This window comes from Myripristis murdjan, chromosome 22 (genome assembly GCF_902150065.1).
Source record: "Myripristis murdjan chromosome 22, fMyrMur1.1, whole genome shotgun sequence".
NCBI classification, from domain to species: Eukaryota; Metazoa; Chordata; class Actinopteri; order Holocentriformes; family Holocentridae; genus Myripristis; species Myripristis murdjan.
The window spans coordinates 2999970-3020639 of NC_044001.1; the positions used below are offsets into that span (position 1 = coordinate 2999970).

General features: G+C 43.4%; 1 protein-coding gene and 1 pseudogene across 1 annotated transcript in view; both read right to left on the reverse strand.

Annotated features, from left to right (window-relative positions):
• Window positions 1-20670, reverse strand: part of LOC115353980 (tripartite motif-containing protein 35-like) — a 993629-nt pseudogene that overhangs the window by 731747 nt on the left and 241212 nt on the right.
• akap6 (A kinase (PRKA) anchor protein 6) overlaps window positions 1-20670 on the reverse strand; it is a 216255-nt gene that overhangs the window by 180690 nt on the left and 14895 nt on the right. Inside the window, exons 3-7 of the mRNA XM_030044838.1 lie at window positions 4425-4534; window positions 3864-4005; window positions 2713-2921; window positions 2259-2631; window positions 796-1140 (exon numbers count right to left, since the gene is read on the reverse strand). Of these exons, the coding sequence (XP_029900698.1) occupies window positions 796-1140; window positions 2259-2631; window positions 2713-2921; window positions 3864-4005; window positions 4425-4534 (1179 nt within the window). The remainder of the gene's footprint in view (window positions 1-795; window positions 1141-2258; window positions 2632-2712; window positions 2922-3863; window positions 4006-4424; window positions 4535-20670) is intronic.

Consider the following 20670-nt stretch of genomic DNA (forward strand, 5'->3'; position numbering starts at 1 on the left):
AACCTCCACCAGCTCTCTGTGTTTTTTAGGACAGATTTTTAACTTTTTTTACTGTTTACAGGCTCTTAATGGTGTTAGGATGGGCCTTCATTACTAACTCTTTAATTTTATAATCCTTCACAGCCTCTTGCATCCGCTAATGCTGGTTGTTTAAAATACAAACTGTCACATAAATGAGACAAAAATGATGGAATTCCCTTCCCGAGGCTATAAAAGCTTTAACAAGCTCTGTGAACATTTTGAAAAATAATACTTTTAAATAAAGTATTACTATTATTATTAAGTTGGAGATATTTTTCTTAAGTCTGAAAAGAAAACAAACAAATAAATAAATGAATAAATAAAAAATAGATGGAAATCAAGATTTATTTATTTTTTTATTACTTATCTTATTATTTTCTTGAATTTACTTTAATTTGGGATTGACTGATTAGTCATTTAGTCTATAAAGTGTCAATAATAGTCTTACTGGACGTGATCAGAGCCCAAAGTGAAGTCTTTAAATTGCTTCCTTACTAGTCTAGGTGTTACTTTTATAATGATCAACAGAGAAAAGATACACAAACTTAGTGAAGCTGAAATCAGACAATGGTTGGTATTTTTACCTTATAAACGATTAACCAATCAAAATTATAATCAACTTAATTTGCTCTCCATCTTCCACTTGATTAATTGAGTAATTGTTTCAGCACTAATGTGTTTTAAAAATGGGACTCGGATCACATCTTAAAATGCAGCTCAGTTCACACACACTCTCCACTCTCCACACTCTCCTGCTCAACAAAACTGATAAACCCTCACTTTTCTCCCCTGGCGTTTAACAATCCAGACAGCCGGCTTTCCGGGAGGCGGTCGGGGGTCCGACTCCTCCCCGGACGCCTCCTGGTCTGAGGAGAGGAACTGCTCCCTCATCGGGGAAGGCACCGAGGAGTCGGAGCCCCCCTCACTGCGTGTGTGTGTCTCGGTGTGTGTCATCTCCATTTGTTTGGACTTGTTGTTCTGAGGCGGCGGGTCCCGGAGAGGCAGGGGGGCGTCGGCGGTCGGTCCGGCCCCTGACGAGCTCCTCTGGCCACGCAGCTCCGTGCAGACGCTCCCCTCTGGTGCCCCTCCCTCTCCGTGGAGATTGTGGCCATTCATGACCTGTTTAGATGAAGGAAATTCACATTAAAAGATTAACAAGGTTACTGCTTTATCATTGTGAACGGGGTGGGGGTGGAAAGGTGAGTAAGAATGTGTTAAGAAAATGTGGTAAATAGTCAGAAAAGTTATGTATAATTTAAGTTTCTTGTTATTATTATTATTATTATCATTATTTTATTAATAGTATAATTATCAGTAGTAGTAGTAGTTAAAGTAGTAGTAGTGTTAAATGTCATGGCTCAAGTCTGCAATGGTGCAAGTTTGGTGTCTAAGAAGAGGCAACATAAAAATTTTCATCTACACATGACTGGATTTTGATTACTCTAGTTCATTCATAATACACCAAAAATTCAACTTGGATCAATATGCCTCTAACATACACTGATATTAAGATTAGACAAAACTTTCTGACCGGCAAAATCATGGGTAAGATAACAGCGAAGTGCTCTGGGCTTCTTTAAGTTATATGTTACCTCTCAAGACATAAAGGTACACATTTTCAATGAGATAAATACTAATAGGGTTTAAAGTGTTTAGGCATGATTTTCAGGTGGCAATATTTCTCAAAAATTCATGGCATTTTGGAATGAAAACCTTCAGATTTTTCAGTCAAGTTTACAAAGGGACTAAGTTGCACAAGGTAGCTCTGGTGGCTCCAAATGGCAGCAAGAGCGAGAGTGCACAGGCTGAATTTGATCAGCCTTGTCCAAAAATCCTGTCAGGTGATGTAAGAAAACTGCAAAAGTGATCTGGCCAGCCTGTGGCGTTGCACCAAAGGAAAACAAAGGGACAAGAGAGGAGAAAGATCTGACATTGGTTTTGTCTTGGCTTCCTCTGGATGGAGCCACAGCTAACCTGACATCATAAAATATGCTGGCCTACTGGTGGCGCTACAGAGAAGCTCATTGGATCCCCAAAATCACCAGGTTTCATCCTCTAGCTAGCATGAATGTTGTCACCAAATTTCATGGCAATCCACCAGATGGATTAGGCCCACTGGACCGACACAACATGCAGGTAATGTTACACAGAGAGCCCAGCTGCCTGACTTGGTACAAAATTAAAGACAGTAGACAAATCAAGAGGAAATCAAAGAGAACAACAACAAACAAGCAAACCTGCAGACTCTCGTAGGACTGAGAAACGTTCCCTGGGTAAACCGAGTTCAGCTCCAAGCAGAACTTGGACCGGTCTGGAGGATCCAGGAGTGAGGGGCTGCTGCGGCTCAGCTCCGCCTGAAACTGGAATCCTGAGGCCAGGCAAAAGTTCCCCAGTCCCGCCCCTGCCTCTTCAGCTTCCATCTCCCCTGGTGAGAAGAGAGCTGCTCTCTTGGGGAGCGAGGGCTGCGTGGGCGACACCTCGCTGCTGTGGCTCCCGCCCTGCAGCAGACGCTTCGACACCGAACCCTCGCTGTGGTTGGACCCGCCGCATTGCATGGTGGGTGCTGCTGACAGGGAGTGGGTGGGGTTTAATGAGTCACTGGGCACCGCACTCTTATCGCCCTGCCCCGGACAGGCCAGCAGATCTGCGCTTTGGCTGAGTTCAGGGTTTGAGAAATGTTCTAGAGGCGACTCTTGGTTCTCCTCCGGCCCTGGTTCCTGGTTCTGCCCCGGGTTCTCGTCACCTGGTTCCCCTGGTCCCCGAGTTTCAGGCTCGTCTCCTGGGCTGTAGTCGCTCAGCTCGAAGGCGGTGATGCCGCAGTCCAGGGAGAAGTAGTCCTGGCTGCAGCGGATGGTCAGCTGACCGCAGTCGTCCACCTCCGTCAGAGCGTCCAGACGAGTCTGGAGCAGCAGGAGAGAGTGCTATTCATTATGTTGATTAATGAACATCTAATTTATGAAATACTGGCTAGGATTTCACCCTCTCACCTTTCCACTGACACTAAAAATGAAATGCTTTGGGATCAGTAATGTGGCCTTGCATTGTTAACTTCAATCAATATCATAACATACCTCTACTGGAGAACAAAAATTATTAATCTTGTGCTTTTACATCAACATTCAGTGATCATTATGGCCATAGATTATCATAGATATCATATTTTTAAACAATTCACTCTGGTAGCATAAACCCTGCAATGTCACGACCCTCCTCACAGGTGGTTGCTGGCTGGACTTTATTTAATTTGAAGAGTTAAAGATTTGAGCTCCACATTATCTGCAGAGCATTTCACAGCAGACCACTGACAGTCCATGTTTGGTAGTTCAGGCTGTCCAAAGCTGCCTGCCACCTGTCAAGTTCTGCATTCACTTCCTAGTTGGATCCATGAATAAATCCAACCAGGATCCAAGTTTATTTCCGTTAAAATAGCCTGCATTTGTTGCTAATGTTGCCAAATACATCTCTGCAGCTGGTTTGGTTGATTGGATTACAATCCACCCTCTCAAAACATCCCGGGTGCATTCACACTAGTTGTGGGACGATATTGAAATTCAGTTTCAAAAATGTCATGGCATGTATCACGGGGCAGAAAAACAAACAGTCGATGCATTACATTCTTCTGTAATCGCTGCAAGTGTCATGGCTCACTGACAACTTTTTAAAATAGTTTACAGTTTATGAAGCCACTGCTGGAAATATAATTCTGCAGAGTCAGACCCGTATCATTCTTTTATCAAATAATGATGCCCAAACTGAATATAGAATCATATCATGAGATAAGTCTGTCCAGCCAGACAGTGGTTGTGTGTGTGTGTGTGTGTGTGTGTGTGTGTGTGTGAGACCTGGTGCTGGTCCTGGGTGAAGGCCTGCAGGATGTCCGTCTGTCTGGTGTAGTTTCCGTTGGAGTCCTGCAGTCCTTGCAGCAGCCGCTCCTTCAGAACCAGAACCGAGACTCTCAGCTGGTGCCACAGCAGCTGCACCGTCCTGCAGGAGACGGGGCGACAGGGCAACGGGGCAACGGGGCGACAGAGGGGGGCAAGAGGACCAGGGGAATTGAGAAATTAGTGAAAATACAGCAAACAAACCAGACCGCTGCCAAAAAGGGTGATAACCTCGACACAACGTGCAACTGTGTTTGATTTAATTCTCTCAAGTGTTACTGATGATTTTTAGTAAACGATCTGATGGTTCAGTAATTTCAACATAATTCAATTAGGAGTATTTCCAACTTTGGCATTCACATTATAAACAAACAGCATGTTATGATATGAATCTCAGCAGCAAAGTGCAGTAAAAGAGTCAGCTGTTGACTGATTTATCATCTATTCCTATTTAATCTATTCTATAGATCAACTTCATCTCCAGCAGGTTGTCTTCCACTCTGTTCTACTCTAATCACCCACCTGATGTCGACGATGATGTTGACGGAGTAGGAGAGCAGTTTCAGGGAGAACTCTGTCTCCAGCAGAGCGTGAATCTGCTCCACATGGTCCGAGATGTCCTCACAGATGTCCTAAAGTCACACACACACACACACACACACACACACACACACAGAAAGACAGGTGGACACACAACCAGCGACAGAGGACAAAGAGAGAAGAGACAAATTACAAAATTCAGAAAAACAAGAAATGATAACCAAGAAATGCTTTAGCTGCCTAAACACACATCCAGACTCAAACACACACACACACACACACACACACTACCTTACAGCAGTAAGTCTCAGTGTAAACTCAATGCTCTCTAAGTATTAAATGCATCAGCCACCAGTAAACAGAAGTTTGGAGTACTACAGTCCACTGCAGGGGAAGCAGAAGAGATGAGGAAGCTCGACGTCACAGCTCCAGATTTAAAATGTGAGTCAGTTTCACATGGACTAGTTCCAGGTTTGTGTGAAAAACACAGCAAGAGACAAATGCACGTTCATAACTGTGTGCACAGACAAAAACAGCTCACAAAACATACTTCTAACTAAAATATGAACTAGTTACACACGTGACTCAGAGAGGATGAAATAAGCATGGATGGAAATGGATTCTCCTAGATGAAGCACACACGAAACACACTGATTTCCATCTGAGCTGGGGTTAGCCACGGCAAGTGCACTGCTGCCTCCCGCTGCGTCCTACCTTACACCCGGAGCAAAGTACCGCAAAGCACGATGCAAGTGTGTTTGCTAAGACCTAAGTACTTACTAATTACAACCCTTTTGAACGATATGCCAGGTGCAATCATCCTTTTTCCAACATTACAATAGCAAAAGTGGACTGGGGCACATCCTAAATGCACTTGCATTGTGCTCTAGATAATTTAAATAGAGCGCTTGGCCGCTGCACAGGAGATGCATGCCTTTATTTGCACATACAGCGCGGGGAGGAGAGATCCAATCACAAGTGGACACTGGAGACGCATTCAAATGCCAGGTGTGAACTGGCATACTGAGAGCCGTCGACTCGTGATGGGATCGCCCAAGACGCTTGTTAACGCCAGGTGTGAACAGGGCCTGAGAGACACAGTGAGCTGCATTCCAAACACAAACCTGCCTTATCACAGGTGCACGTGTATCTGGGCCAATACAAGTCAGTTCACTGTTCACTTTTACTTAGAACATTACTGATTAGATCTACAGACACAACACACACTCTCTCTCTCTCTGTACGTGTGTGTGTGTGTGTGTGTGTGTGTGTGTGTCCCTCTCTCTGTCTGTTGCTGCCATGGAGGATCAAAAGTGACCCAATGACACACTTACAGCAGAGCAGTTTGATATTACCAAACTAATTCAGGCTCTGTAAAACCACACAGACAGACAGACAGACAGACAGACAGACTCCACAGTTTAAAACAGGGGGACAAAAACGTCATTCTGTATATTTGTGTCTGCAGTTCGAGGGTTTTTCCATTTGCTTACACTGCGGATTTCAATCTAAGAAAAAAATAAAATAAAAATAAAAAACCTGAAGCAAAAGTTCTTCAGGTTTATCCCAGCACAGGAGGGAAGAACACTTCAAACAGGTGAAATTTCAATGCAATAAGTCGTATTTTTCCTGACGTTTCAGCTGACATACAATATTAGCAAACAAAACAACAGTCACAGAAACATTAGAGCTGCACTGAGAGGCTTCATTCGAGGAAAATTAGAAGCACAATAAAAACGTACTGGTACCATTTTTGTAGAAGTGCTGCTAATGAGGCACTATATAACACCATATTTTGTTTACTTTGCAGGTCAAATTAATTATAAATATCATCATCATGCACTCAAAATGTGCTTACAATGCCGTTTTGCAATAAACTGAAGTTGTTTCCATGAGCGGTGAAAGAGGTTTGAAGTCGTTTTGACGTCTGAAGCTCAAACACTGAAGCAACATGACAGCAATATGGCACAAGAATGACAAATAACACACTCCGCCCTACAATAACTTCAAGACCTTCCTGTAAATCCCTATGATTTTATTTCCTGCTCTGAGGCTGCTGGAATATATTTCTGTTTCTCTTGTCATTTTATTGCCTGTTTTCTTGTTCAGCCATTGACCATCAGCTGCTTTCTGTTATGTCTTTTTGTCATCCAACGCAGATGTCACATGGCTTGTTGCCTTGATTTTGTTGATGTTTTGCTAATTTTCAGGTATTTTTGGTCTTTCTGCTTGCTTTCTTGTACATTTTGCTGTTTTCAAAAAATTATATTCAAGTAATTTAACACTAATAATGACTATGATGGAAAATGGTCACATAACAACATGTCAGTCTTAAATATATTGTTTAATCATAGTATCATGCATTTAATAATTGCAGCCTACATATAGTAAACTTCTTGTAATTAAAAAAAAAATTATGTTTTAATTTTCAGGTACTTGCTGGCTAATTTTTGGGTACTTTGTTTTCAGAAGTTTTAAGATCATTTTTTTGCTAATTTGCTCATCACCTTTTTTCCCATGTTTTTCAAAGAAACCAAGTGAATCGGTTCAGGTTTAAAAAGTTGAATCACATGAAAACAACTCCAGCGCGCCTTGGATTTACCGAAAGTGACCGGTTTTTCACATTTAAGAAACAGTCAATAAGAGAACCTCCATGCATCAAATTATTTCAAACTCACTGACCTTTAAAGAAGCAGGTGAACTGGCATGAACCCCACAACACCATAAAACACACCTCACTAACACACACACACATGCGCCTTTCGTCGGCTGAGTCACCGTGGCAACGTAGCCAAACATTTTAAGTCATGCTGCTCCCTGAATAACCCGCCCGGCATGTGAGAATGTAGGTCAAACTCGCCAAGAGCTCGGCCAACGCTAGCTGGGCTGAAACTCTGTGACCTGCAGCCGACGGCTCCAAAATAAACACAGAGCTACTGTAACTGCAGGTTACAGACCTTCACACCCAACACGCATCGAAACCATGATGGAAAAAACCTCAAGGAAAAGGAAAAGTCCTGCATTCTCAATGTCCAAAAGTAGTTTTTCTGTAGAACGGTTCCTCTCAGAGAGTTAAATTATCGCTGCATTAACCTGTAAGAGGGATTTTAATGTTGTAGCTCTAACTGCTCCGTATCCTGTTGGCTGGTTTACATTCCAACATGCAGCACATCTGATGTTCTGCATGGAAAAGCTTCTTCTGCAAAGGAACTCCAGCCATCTGATAAAAGTAGAGCAGGAGAAGTAGAAAGTCTCTAAATGTAAATACTAACATACGGTGTCAGTACCTCAAAAAAGTATTTTCAAGTGTACTGCAGTCTAGTTACTTTCTACCTGTAACGCAGAACCAAAGGGAAGTATACAGGTTGAATTACCTCAAAAACTACCTGCAAAAGCTTCTTCTGCAAAGTAACTCCAGCTGTCAGATAAATGTAGAGCAGGAAAAAGTACATAAACATACGAAGTCTCACTGCATGGAAACACTCGAGTAAAGAGACAAGACATTACAACAGGCCTGCAGGAAGTAGGCCGAGACACTTTACACCTCCAGTGGCTGTAAAAGTGGCTTCACACTGTAGCAGCCAACCTGCATCAAGCTGAGTCACTTCCACACGACAAGAAAATCTTAGCAAGTCATTTGTCTCTAATCTCCAGTGTTCAATTTTTCTTCGTCTTTAAACAAGGTTAAACAAAAAGGGCAGATCAGCCACTGGGATCAAGAAAATGACACTTGATTCAAGAAAAATCTGGAAACAAGTTGACTGGCAGCAGAAACGAGTGGTATTATCTCATCCCACTGGAAGATCTTTGACCTTGTTTGAGGAAAAACAAGATTTGAACAGTGAAGAGGAGACTGACGGACGTGTGAAGATGCAGATTTCTTGCAGTGCTGCTGACTCGGATGCAGCACCTGGTTGATAAAGACGCTGCAGTATCAGTGCTGTACTGACGCTGCCTTCACTGTCCTCCGTTTCTAATGCAGCTGGTTGATAAAGACGCTGCAGTATCAGTGCTGTACTGACGCTGCCTTCACTGTCCTCCGTTTCTAATGCAGCTGGTTGATAAAGACGCTGCGGTATCAGTGTTGTACTGACGCTGCCTTCACTGTCCTCCGTTTCTAATGCACCTGGTTGATAAAGACGCTGCGGTATCAGTGCTGTACTGACGCTGCCTTCACTGTCCTCCGTTTCTAATGCACCTGGTTGATAAAGACGCTGCGGTATCAGTGCTGTACTGACGTTGCCTTCACTGTCCTCTGTTTCTAATGCACCTGGTTGATAAAGACGCTGCGGTATCAGTGTTGTACTGACGCTGCCTTCACTGTCCTCCGTTTCTAATGCACCTGGTTGATAAAGACGCTGCGGTATCAGTGCTGTACTGACGCTGCCTTCACTGTCCTCCGTTTCTAATGCAGCTGGTTGATAAAGACGCTGCGGTATCAGTGCTGTACTGACGCTGCCTTCACTGTCCTCCGTTTCTAATGCACCTGGTTGATAAAGACGCTGCGGTATCAGTGTTGTACTGATGTTGCCTTCACTGTCCTCCGTTTCTAATGCAGCTGGTTGATAAAGACGCTGCGGTATCAGTGCTGTACTGACGGTGCCTTCACTGTCCTCACGTTCTGATCCGTTTCTTTGAGCTCTGCAGTTTCTCCTGCCTCAGCTCAGGTGAGAACGTCACCTGAACCTGAAAACGTCTCCGTCCTCTGACAAGAAAAACCAGCGGTAGAAGGAGACAAAAGCTCAAGAACGTAACGGTGTTAATAAATGGACCTACACACACACAAACATACATATTCATATCGATAGCTAACACACACACACACACACTCACACAAGTAAAGTACAAGCTTTTAGTCACCTACACACAATGTAACACACACACACACACACACACACATACACACTCAGTTTCGTCATCAAAGAAGTGTCGTGCCGATCTAAAACAGAAGTGAAAATGTCACAGAGTCTTTCAGATGCTTCAATAATTCTCCCACAGCTTTCAAATGCTAATGCTAATACACACACACACACACACACACACACACACACACACACACACACACACACAGCGTCCCTGCAGGCGTCTCATTAGCTTCCAGCAGTCTGACTGGACTGAAGATTCGTCTTCTAACAAATGACTTCAGACGCAAACGACACACAGGGAGTAAATTCAATCAGACTGCTGAGGCTTGTGTGTGTGTGTGTGTGTGTGTGTGTGTGTGTACAGTATGTGTGTGTACATTTTAACTCTGTCAGTATATCTGTTAGCCATGGCTTTGTGTGTGTGTGTGTGTGTGTGTGTGTGTGTGCGCATCAGGGAAAGAAATAAAGTTCCCCTCCAGTCATGTATTAAAGCCCCTATAAATAATCTCTGTTCATCAATATTACATATTTAGAGGTATTTTTCCATGAGTGTGTGCCTGAGATGTAACTCTAAAATGTGACCTCATTAAAAATGCACACAACTATGAATATGCAAATGTGCCCTGCCCACCCCCTGCCTGCTGGCACGCCGGCTCATAACCAGAGCTCGGTTCACACAACCAGGAAGTCCCGTCAAAAAACCCCGCCATATTCTAAACTCTAACAACGAAGAGAGCATTTTCTGCAGCGACTCTTCTTGTTCTCCTGATATTGTTCAAAGTGAAGCAGCCTTTTCAAGTTGGTCTGGTTGCGTTTTTTTTTTTTTTAAATAAAACACACAAGTGACGGGAGGAGCGGCTGCCGTTAATATGCAAAGCCGCACCTGATCTAAATTTTTGTTTTGGGGCCATTATGGTTTGTTTTAATTTCAATCCATTTTTGCTCATTCTTAATCTGTCAGGGTCATGGCGGACAGAAGTCACTTTCACACCTGAACAGAGTGACATACAAAAACAGCTGCCCCTAATTACCAGAGACATTTTTTGCCCTTCATTTTTGATTTCAGATGTATCGAGCTCTTGAGAACTGATAATTATGTGTTTGTGTGGCGTGTACACAGGTCAAATCTTCATCTTTCATTCAGTCTCCTCTTCCGTGTCCAAATCTTATTTTTCTTCAAGTTAGGTAAAAAAAAAAAAAAAAAAAAATCTGCCAGTGGGATGAGATAATGCCAACTTGCTTCCACATTTTTTTTTTTTGTCATTCTCTTGATCCTGGTGGGTTGATGATGACAACACTAAAGATGAAATGACTTGTTAACATGGAGATTTTTTTACAGTGTGTCAGTATAGGCAGTACAGTACGAGCATAAAAGGACACATACTTAGATTCACACATCTCTGCATCACACCCCCCAACACACACACACACACACAAGCACACACACTCTTCCTTGCACCCAGGTCACGTACGTTCAGACACAGCCTGTCAATCACAGAGGCCATACATCCAGCGGGGTTTCTAATTGCCTAAAATCAATTTACAGCAGGTCGAGCGCGGCCTCAGCTCCAATCCCAGCTCGCCCACATCAAACCAGACATCAAGGGCTTCAGAGCCGCCTCGTTCAAACAGCCTGCGACACCCAAACCCATTCAATCTAATAACCTTCAAGTAGCCCACTTCAGCCGATCAGCGCCGAGTGTTTTACCTTGGAGATCAAATGCTCGGCGCTCCCGATCCTCCGAGTATTCAAATGAAGCCGCTTCAAAGCGAGGCGGGCCTCGTTACGTCCGAGATTCCACGAGAGCTTGGAGCCTGCCGTCGGCCTTTCTGTCCGGCGGGGCGTTCGCCGCCGTCACGCTCTGATCCTTTTCTCTGAGCTCTGCACTTTCTCCTGCTTCGGTTCAGGTGAGCACAACAGCACCTGAGCCTGAAAACGTCTCTGTCCTCTAACAAGAAGCGAAGTGTGGACTCATGCTCGTATTCAGCTGTTTCTAACTGGTCTGAACACCACAGAAGAAGAGAGTCCATCATGTTGGAGAAAGTTACACTTTAAAGTCTCTTTTGTGGTGTTTTTCTCTTTGTTTTTGTAGTAGAAAACAGGTCAAATTTGGACATATTATCGTCAAAACATCACAGAACAGAGACTTTAATCCAAACCTCCAAACGCACCACACTTAAAAGTTCCAATGAAACACAAAACAACCGTTTTTCAGCTTGTTAGCCAACTGCCTGTCATCTTGTCCAATTTCACAATAAAAGACAAATGATAGTGTTTTCATATCAAAATCCCATAACGTTTACTGACTGGAAAACAAATAAAACCATCACAGAAAACCTGCATTCCCCATTATATAAAGCCTGCAACTTCTTAAATAAGTTTCTTTTTCCTTTAAGAAACCCTGGTGGCTGAGTTTATCGATTTTGACAATGAAATGTGTGAAACTTGAGATTTTACAGCTTTTCTACACTTTTGAACGCTCCCTCCACAACATCCTGCTTACAGCAGCGAGGCGCCAGTAAAAATCAGTTTTCCTGCAACTTTATGAAAACAGATTTCTGTTCTCATATTCAAAACAGCTGCTGACGTTTGTGTAAAACAAAGATGATGTTACTTGTAAATCCTCAACTGAGCGTTTAACATGTTAGTCATCTGGATGAGAATAAGCTTCATTTCCTGCAACAGTGACGAGGTCAAAGGTCGAAACCAGCAGCACCGACTTCTCTTACCTTTCAGAAAGCTGCGATTCTCCCTTCACACAGAATCCATGAATCCAAAATCATTCGAAATTCATAAAAAACCAAAATCTGTCAACACTGAAACCAAAAAATCTAGAAAGAAAAAAAAAAAAAAATCAGAAAGCTTCTCCTGCAGTGAAGTTAGAGTTGGAGCGCTGTGTGGTTTCTCTGCCGAGGCACCAAACTCTCTGCCCCCATGTGGGAGATGGTGACTGACTCAGTGTGCCAGTGTGTGTGTGTGTGTGTGTGTGTGTGTGTGTGTGTGTGTTTGTGTGTGTGTGTTGACCTGCTTCTCTGGCATGGGGGAGGGGTGTTGATGAGGGGTGGTGGGGGGGCAACAGTTGGGGAGGCTATTTTAGGACCAAGTAACCCCCCTCTGTACAGATCCACGGTGTCACTCACACCACTTGAAACACACACACACACACACACACACACACACACACACACACACACTTTGGTGTGCCTCCAGTGCAGCAGCTGCCAAAGGGGACAGTTGGAGAGAGTGCGAGTTTGTCCAGAGAGGAGAGGAGGGAAGGTCAAGGATATTTCCTGGAGTGAAAAAAGTATGTTCATAATCACAATGATAAGTAACGACCTATATTTAAGTGTCATGGCGGCAGCTGAGGCCTGACGCAAGCGAAAGGACGGGCAGCCAGAAAAAAAATAACATCAGCCTGTAGTTTCAGTGAAGTCATCCAAACTCACAGCGTGCAGCGGTGCTTTGGGTTAAAAACTCAGAGTCTTTGGCCCTATTTCAGCTCCAGGTGGCGCCGCAGCAAACCTCGCTCACCCGGAGAAATCTGAAAACACATTTGAAGCTTTTTGTCTCAGTGTGGACGGCGAGCTCGAGGAAAACCACACCACTAAAGCTCTGCTGCTATTGGCTGGAAACTGCAGGGAGGCTGTGTGGTGCTCCTGCTGGAGGAGCAGAGGAGCTCCACCTCCCTGTGAAGTTGCAAGGACCTGTCAGGATCCTGTCAGATGATGTCGTCTGGTTTCACTAGCTCACTCCTGGCCTGGGTTAGATGTGAAGGACTAGAGATTAGGTGTGTAAAACCAAAAAACTAACATAAAAAAACAATGATTCAATACACAAGACACACTTCAAAGTGCAGCGTTACAGACGCATCCACTGTGCAACCATACAGCCATACACTGAGCTGATGAGTTAATGAATATACTCACATATTATTATTATATATACTATTTTTATGTTTGTTTTTAATACTCTGAGTTTACTTCTAACATAAGGCTGTTTGACAGAATATAGAGGACACTGGAAATGGTAGCGATTTTTTTTTTTTCTCTGATGTACAAATCAAACGGATGGAAACCAAAATCATGACCGACTGCGAAGTGAACCATGGGTTTGTGGAACAGTTGCATGAATAATCTGTCTGGGGTGTGGGGGATTTCATCTCTATGACATGATATTTAAAGATGGAGCTGATTTTTTTTGTGTGTGTTTTGTCTTGTCTTGTATGTTTGTATTTTGGGTTTATTTAGGTTTTATTTTTTGTTCCATTTTTTCTATCATGAATTGTGAAGGACCTCGTGGCAATCTGTATCAAAAGTGTGTGACATAAATAAAGAGTCTCATTGTTGTGAAATGTGCAAAACAACTTCAGCTGCAAACAACAGATGAAGAAATGTTTGTTTTCTCTGGGAACAAATGACTCGTTTTGCAGAAATTTGACGCCTCTGACGTCACCAGTTTGTGGACCAATTACTGATGGCCTGCAAAGTCCAGCCACAGCAGCATTTTGGTTCTCTGCGACACTGAAAGGCATCGCAAGGGTGACTTCACTGGGAGTCTGCAGGCACTGAAACCTAACCACGTGACCCGTTTGTGTTAAAAGACTGCTAAAACTGCAGCTTGATGATGAATCTGGGGAAAAGTGCTGTGTTGCTTTATGGCAACAAACAGGAAGAGGGCGCTGTTCTTCCAGAGCAAACAGAGCTACAGCTTTCAGAGTTTCTGGAAGCTTCTGGCAGAGGGAGGAAGGAGTGGAAGGCCGATGGAAAAAATCACATCCAACATGATGATCCTCTGCAGGATCGACATCAGGGAGGGGGGACAGGAAGCAACGGGGCTGATGGGAAATGTGGTGGAGAAACATGAGCACTAACAACACCACTGCCGGGCGAGAGAGGAGACAGTCGACTGCACCCCAGTCTCATTGATTTACTGTCACTATACCAGGCAAGATCTATTACTTTTATGATATACTGCTGTTAAAAATACAGTGCAGTGCCATGTTTAGGGCTACAGCGGCTTGTCAAAGAAAACTGAGCATTTTACCAATAAAAACTGTAATGTTACTGTACGTCACTTTAGACAAATGCGACTGCTAAATGTTGTAATTTGATGTACTAAATGTGCACATGTCCTGTGTGACTGCTACACCCCAGCAGTAATCCAGTCTATATCCCATGCTTGTGTGTGTGTGTGTGTGTGTGTGTGTGTGTAACAGTGTAAATTTAATCTGTGTTCACACCAGCAGCCGCTCCCACTCAGCCCAGACAAACCCGGAACATTCTGCATGCAGCTGTTACACACTGCAGCCTGCAGCAGGGCTAAGAATGGCCAAGAGCCTGGCATACCAAACACACACACACACACACACACACACACACACACACACACACACACACACACACACACACACACACACACACACACACACACACACAGAGGTTGCATCACTATAATCATGTCCTACAGTGGTAGGATGGCAAGGTCAGGTTAGAGAAAAATGCCCTGCAGGCAAACACATTATAAATATGAGGGAGAGAAGAGGAGCGAGCGAGAGAAGAAAAGAAGGAGAGGATGAAAGAAAGAAACAAAGTGGGGGGAGGATGGAGAGGAGGGGGGATCACCGGAGGCGTGAATCCAATTTAAAGCAGCAGTCAGGCGATGTGTCCGGCCGCATATCGCTCTGCTTCAGTCTGCCTGATGTCTGCTGACGTGCCCTTCAATTAAGTCCGACGAGCTCGGACCCGCTCCCCCTTCACTGGGACTAGCATGCTCTGTGTTAGCGCTGCCGTGCAGCACGCCGCTCATTATCACACAATAAACTGTGACAGGCCGAGTGGAGGCCGGATCGCCCTGCAGGCCTGATCACACCACAGCTGACCGACACATTCAGCAACTCACACCCAACAGCTGTCTAATATTTTACTACAGGTCATTTGGAGGCCTGTGCCAAAATAAAAACTGTAGCATGATGTGTAACCATAGAAACGTCTGTAGTTAGCATCACAGCTACACTGTAGCGGATGTGTAACCATGGAGACGTCTGTAGTTAGTGTCACAGCTACACTGTAGCAGATGTGTTACCATGGAGACATCTGTACTTAGCGTCACAGCTACACTGTAGCAGATGTGTAACCATGGAGACGTCTGTAGTTAGCATCACAGCTACACTGTAGCAGATGTGTAACCATGGAGACGTCTGTGGACATCTGTACAAGAGCAGAACCTGAAATTCCTCAGCACATGTCTGAACTGCTGCTGTGTTACAAACCATCTCAACCTGAGGTTTTTAGTTTCTTTGCATCAAATGTCTGGAACAAGCTTCCAGCAGATCTGAGGTCTGTTCCAGCTAAACAAAGATGCTGCACAAATAAACTTGTTTTTCTCTGGCCTGATGGGTTCTGACAAGTCCCAGCTTATGGAACGTTCTGGGTTAGGGTTAGGAAAGTGGAACCACAGGGGCAGCTGCAGCCCACAGGTTATAGAAGCATTTTTATCACCTGAAGGTTCAATTCTTTGGACTGGCAGGAAAAATCTACATGGCTGCTGTGAACGAGTGGCTGCCTTAGATGAAGTGTCCTTGAGCAAGGCGCTTGCAACTCCAGCTGCTCCAGTGGAGTTGCTCCAGTGGCTGACAGCGTCAGGCTGTGGCTGCAGAACTACAACCACAGGAACATGAACAAGTCCAGACAGATTTCCATCCAGGCTCGACCCAGGGAGAAGGAGTGCGGCCATCTGGGACGGCCCGGTGGCTCACCTGGTACAGCAGGTATCACACACCAGTGAGGCTAACCCACAGCAACTTGGGTTTGATTTCTGTCTGGGCCCTTTGCTGCGTGTCATCCCATCTCTCTGCCATGTCTTTCCTGTCTCTCGCTACTGTGCCTGTCCAATAAAGCAGAAAAATAATAAATTTAGGGAAAATCTCAAAAAAAAAAAAAATCATGAAAAAAGGTCAGCTTCTCTGAATAAATCAGAAAATACTGTAAGAATGTTTGTAAGTTCAGCTGCTGGATGTCTGTCTGCAGTAACACCTTTCTGCCACAAGGTGGTGATGGTTAATTTGAAATCCAGAAATACACAGAAATACACAATACTGAAGTGAGATGTGAAACTGAGCTGCGTAGCTGAAGTGTGACTGGAGCCTCTCCTCCTCCACCAGGACATTTTAACATGAATTTAACAGCAGCAGAAGCCAGAAATAGACTCTACATGAGTACATATTCAGTTCATTTACATGCCATTCTAAAGAAAGAAAGATAACTCCAGATACTGTGTGTGCTGTACTGGACCACATGTGCTGTACATGCTTTAAATACAGAGTACAAAGACTCATGTTAAAACATACACAAGATTTGTTGTTTTTTTGTTGTTTTTTTTTTTTTTTTCCACAAGAAGCCCATAAAATTCACATGCAGCCACAGAGAAGCACAGGAACAAAGCTTTCCCTGCACATAAAAAAGATTTTGTTGCTGTTATGAATGATTCAGCAGAGAAGAAAATAGAGGGAGAAGCCAAAAAGAGGGAAAACTCAAAACAGCCACATATGTACATCACCTGTGCAATATTTAACTAATATCAGTTAAATTAAACTCCCTGGTCTTACAAAGGACCAAACACACTACTACCCTGAACCACAGTTTGGGAACCACAATACAGCTCCCATTGTCTATATAGCCTTACATTTATGATGCCTGTAAAATTCAGTTTTGTTTTGTTTTTGATTTTTTAAATTCAATTCTATGTTTGGCATTGAGCTCATAGTGGTGCAGTTGCACTGAACTACATTTTAGTGAGAGCTGTTCTGTCTGAAACACATACACTACTCACAAAAAGTTAGGGATATTTGGCTTTTGGGTGAAATTTATGGAAAATGTAAAAAGTTCACGCTACAGTGATATTATATCATGAAAGTAGGGCATTTAAGTAGAAGCATACACTGGTGATTTCCTCATCTCAAACAATTTCTTGAAACAAAAGCCAACAACAGTGGTGGATATACCACAACAAAAAATGTCAGTGTCAATAACTTGTCATGTGCCCTTGAGCATCAATTACAGCTTGACAGCGACGTCTCATACTGTTCACAAGTCGACTTATTGTCTGCTGAGGCATGGCATCCCACTCTTCTTGAAGGGCGGCCCTCAGGACATTGAGGTTCTGGGGTACAGAGCTCCGAGCCTCTACACGGCGACTCAGCTGATCCCATAGGTTTTCTATGGGATGTAGGTCTGAGAAAGTGCAGGCCACTCCATCTGAGGTACCCCAGTCTCCAGCAGCCGTTCCCTAATGATACGACCTCGATGAGCTGGAGCATCAAACACCTGATGTGAATTTTGCCGTTAAACTCCTTGTTAGAGAACAGCAACTTGTGCAAAAAGTACTGAAACACTGAACAGTTGGACATGTGCATTCAAAAGTTTACAGAAGGTCACATTAAGTTCACCTGTAAAGGTTATAATGCATTTTAGGTTCATCCTGAAATTTCACCCGAAAGCCGAATATCCCTAACTTTTTGTGAGTAGTATATATATAACAGGGCAATATACACTATATTACCAAAAGTATTCGCTCACCCATTCAAATGATCAGAATCAGGTGTCCTAATCACTTGGCCTGGCCACAGGTGTATAAAATCAAGCACTCAGGCATGCAGACTGTGAAACAAGACATTTGTGAAAGAATGGGCCGCTCTCAGGAGCTCAGTGAATTCCAGCGTGGAACTGTCATAGGATGCCACCTGTGCAACAAATCCAGTCGTGAAATTTCCTCGCTCCTAAATATTCCACAGTCAACTGTCAGCTCTATTATAACAAAATGGAAGCGTTTGGGAGCAACAGCAACTCAGCCACGAAGTGGTAGGCCACGTAAAGTGACGGAGAGGGGTCAGCGGATGCTGAAGCGCATAGTGCAAAGAGGTCGCCGACTTTCTGCACAGTCAATTGCTACAGAGCTACAAACTTCATGTGACCTTCAGATTAGCCCAAGTACAGTACGCAGAGAGCTTCACGGAATGGGTTTCCATGGCCGAGCAGCTGCAGCCACACATCACCAAGTGCAATGCAAAGCGTCGGATGCAATGGTGTAAAGCACGCCGCCACTGGCCTCTAGAGCAGTGGAGACGCGTTCTCTGGAGTGATGAATCACGCTTTTCCATCTGGCAATCTGATGGACGAGTCTGGGTTTGGAGGTTGCCAGGAGAACGGTACATTTCAGACTGCATTGTGCCGACTGTGAAATTTGGTGGAGGAGGAATTATGGTGTGGGGTTGTTTTTCAGGAGCTGGGCTTGGCCCCTTAGTTCCAGTGAAAGGAACTTTGAATGCTTCAGGATACCAAAACATTTGGACAATTCCATGCTCCCAACCTTGTGGGAACAGTTTGGAGCGGGCCCCTTCCTCTTCCAACATGACTGTGCACCAGTGCACAAAGCAAGGTCCATAAAGACATGGATGACAGAGTCTGGTGTGGATGAACTTGACTGGCCTGCACAGAGTCCTGACCTGAACCCGATAGAACACCTTTGAGATGAATTAGAGCGGAGACTGAGAGCCAGGCCTTCTCGACCAACATCAGTGTGTGACCTCACCAATGCGCTTTTGGAAGAATGGTCAAAAATTCCTATAAACACTCTCCTCAACCTTGTGGACAGTCTTCCCAGAAGAGTTGAAGCTGTAATAGCTGCAAAAGGTGGACCGACATCATATTGAACTCTATGGGTTAGGAATGGGATGGCACTTCAGTTCATAGTATGAGTAAAGGCAGGTGAGCGAATACTTTTGGTAATATAGTGTATATAAAAAAGAGGGCAAAAAATGAGAAATGCTTCTTAGTATAATGCAGTCCAGTAGCAGACCTCTGGAAACTACAACCTCAGCAATAAACATAGAATTAAACTGACTCATTCTGCACAATGTCAACACAAACTGAACATTATAAACTTGTTAAAAGGTAGAATTTATGGCAGAGCTGCTGACCTGAACTGCATTAGACTGGACAGCTGGACGTGATGAAGTGGCCACGGAGTGTATAACAACAGACTGTCACTACATGCTGTGTTTGATCACACGTATTGATTTTGTATCATTTATCACATGAACATTGGCTCTTGCAGTGTTTGATTGGCAGAATGAGTTTTCTAATGCTTGCACCAACCTCCTGTATCAGATTATACACACCATCTGAATTTATACAGAGGGCACATTTATAATGCATTAGAATGAAAAAAAAATCCTCCTAAATAGACCATGTTCAACCATTAAAATAGCTTTTATACAATCATTTGTGGTTTGGTATTTCTTGCATTTTTTAGCCTTGGTCTCTTTTTTTAACACATTTTTTTAAAACTGAACAAAACATTACTGATTGAAATCCAGTGTGTGTGTGTCTATACAACCTCCATTATATTGTCATGCACAGGTACCACCACTAGATGGAACCATCTACCAGAGGATGGAAGTGCAGTGACCAACAAGATGCTGAGCCTGCACTCTATCCCATTCTGTTCCACTGTAACTTTAAGACATTTTTATTGTAGTTTATTTTATATGGTGAGAAAAAAAGAAGCAAAATATTATAGAAACAGAGTAATAAAAAAAAATCACTAACTGCTCAGGACAAGAAACTACAACAAAGTTCATCTTGTAAAACTGTTTACCATCAAATCATCAAATCACTGAGTCAAATTCAAGCTGAAGGGAAATAATAATTCTCTTATTTTATCTGGGAAAAAAAATGGGTTTGAATGGACAGAGAGCAAATACAATTTCTTAAAAAAAAATTCATGAAATTACAGAAGCGAGTCCTGCACTGCAACACATCCCCATGGTCAAATCTTGTTTTTCTTCAAACAATTTAGAAATCTGCCAGTGGGATTAGATAATCCCACTGTTTCCTGTGCCGTTTCACTTGATTCAGGATTCTTTTTTTTCCCCTATAAATCCCAGCATAAATCTGTTGAAACAAGGCAAAATAAAGCAGATCAGCCACTAGGATCAAGAAAATGACACATAATTCAAGATAATTCTGGGGAATGAAGTTAATTAGTATTGAAATAAGTGGGATTATCTCATCCCAGTGGCAATTTTTTTTCTTTTTTTTTTTTTTTAAACACCTTGTTTGGAAGAAAAAGGAGATTTGAATACTGAGGAGACTGAAGGACTTGTTAATGTGCAGCTGGCTGTGAGAAGCAGAGGAAAGAGGATAAACTCCTCAAATGTACTGTATTACATCATGCACTGAGACACACACACACACACACACACATGCACACACACACACACACACACACACACAGTCATCAGCAGTGAAGTCATCAGTCAGACGACATCGCCACAAAGATAACCCAGCCACTTCCCAGAACCATG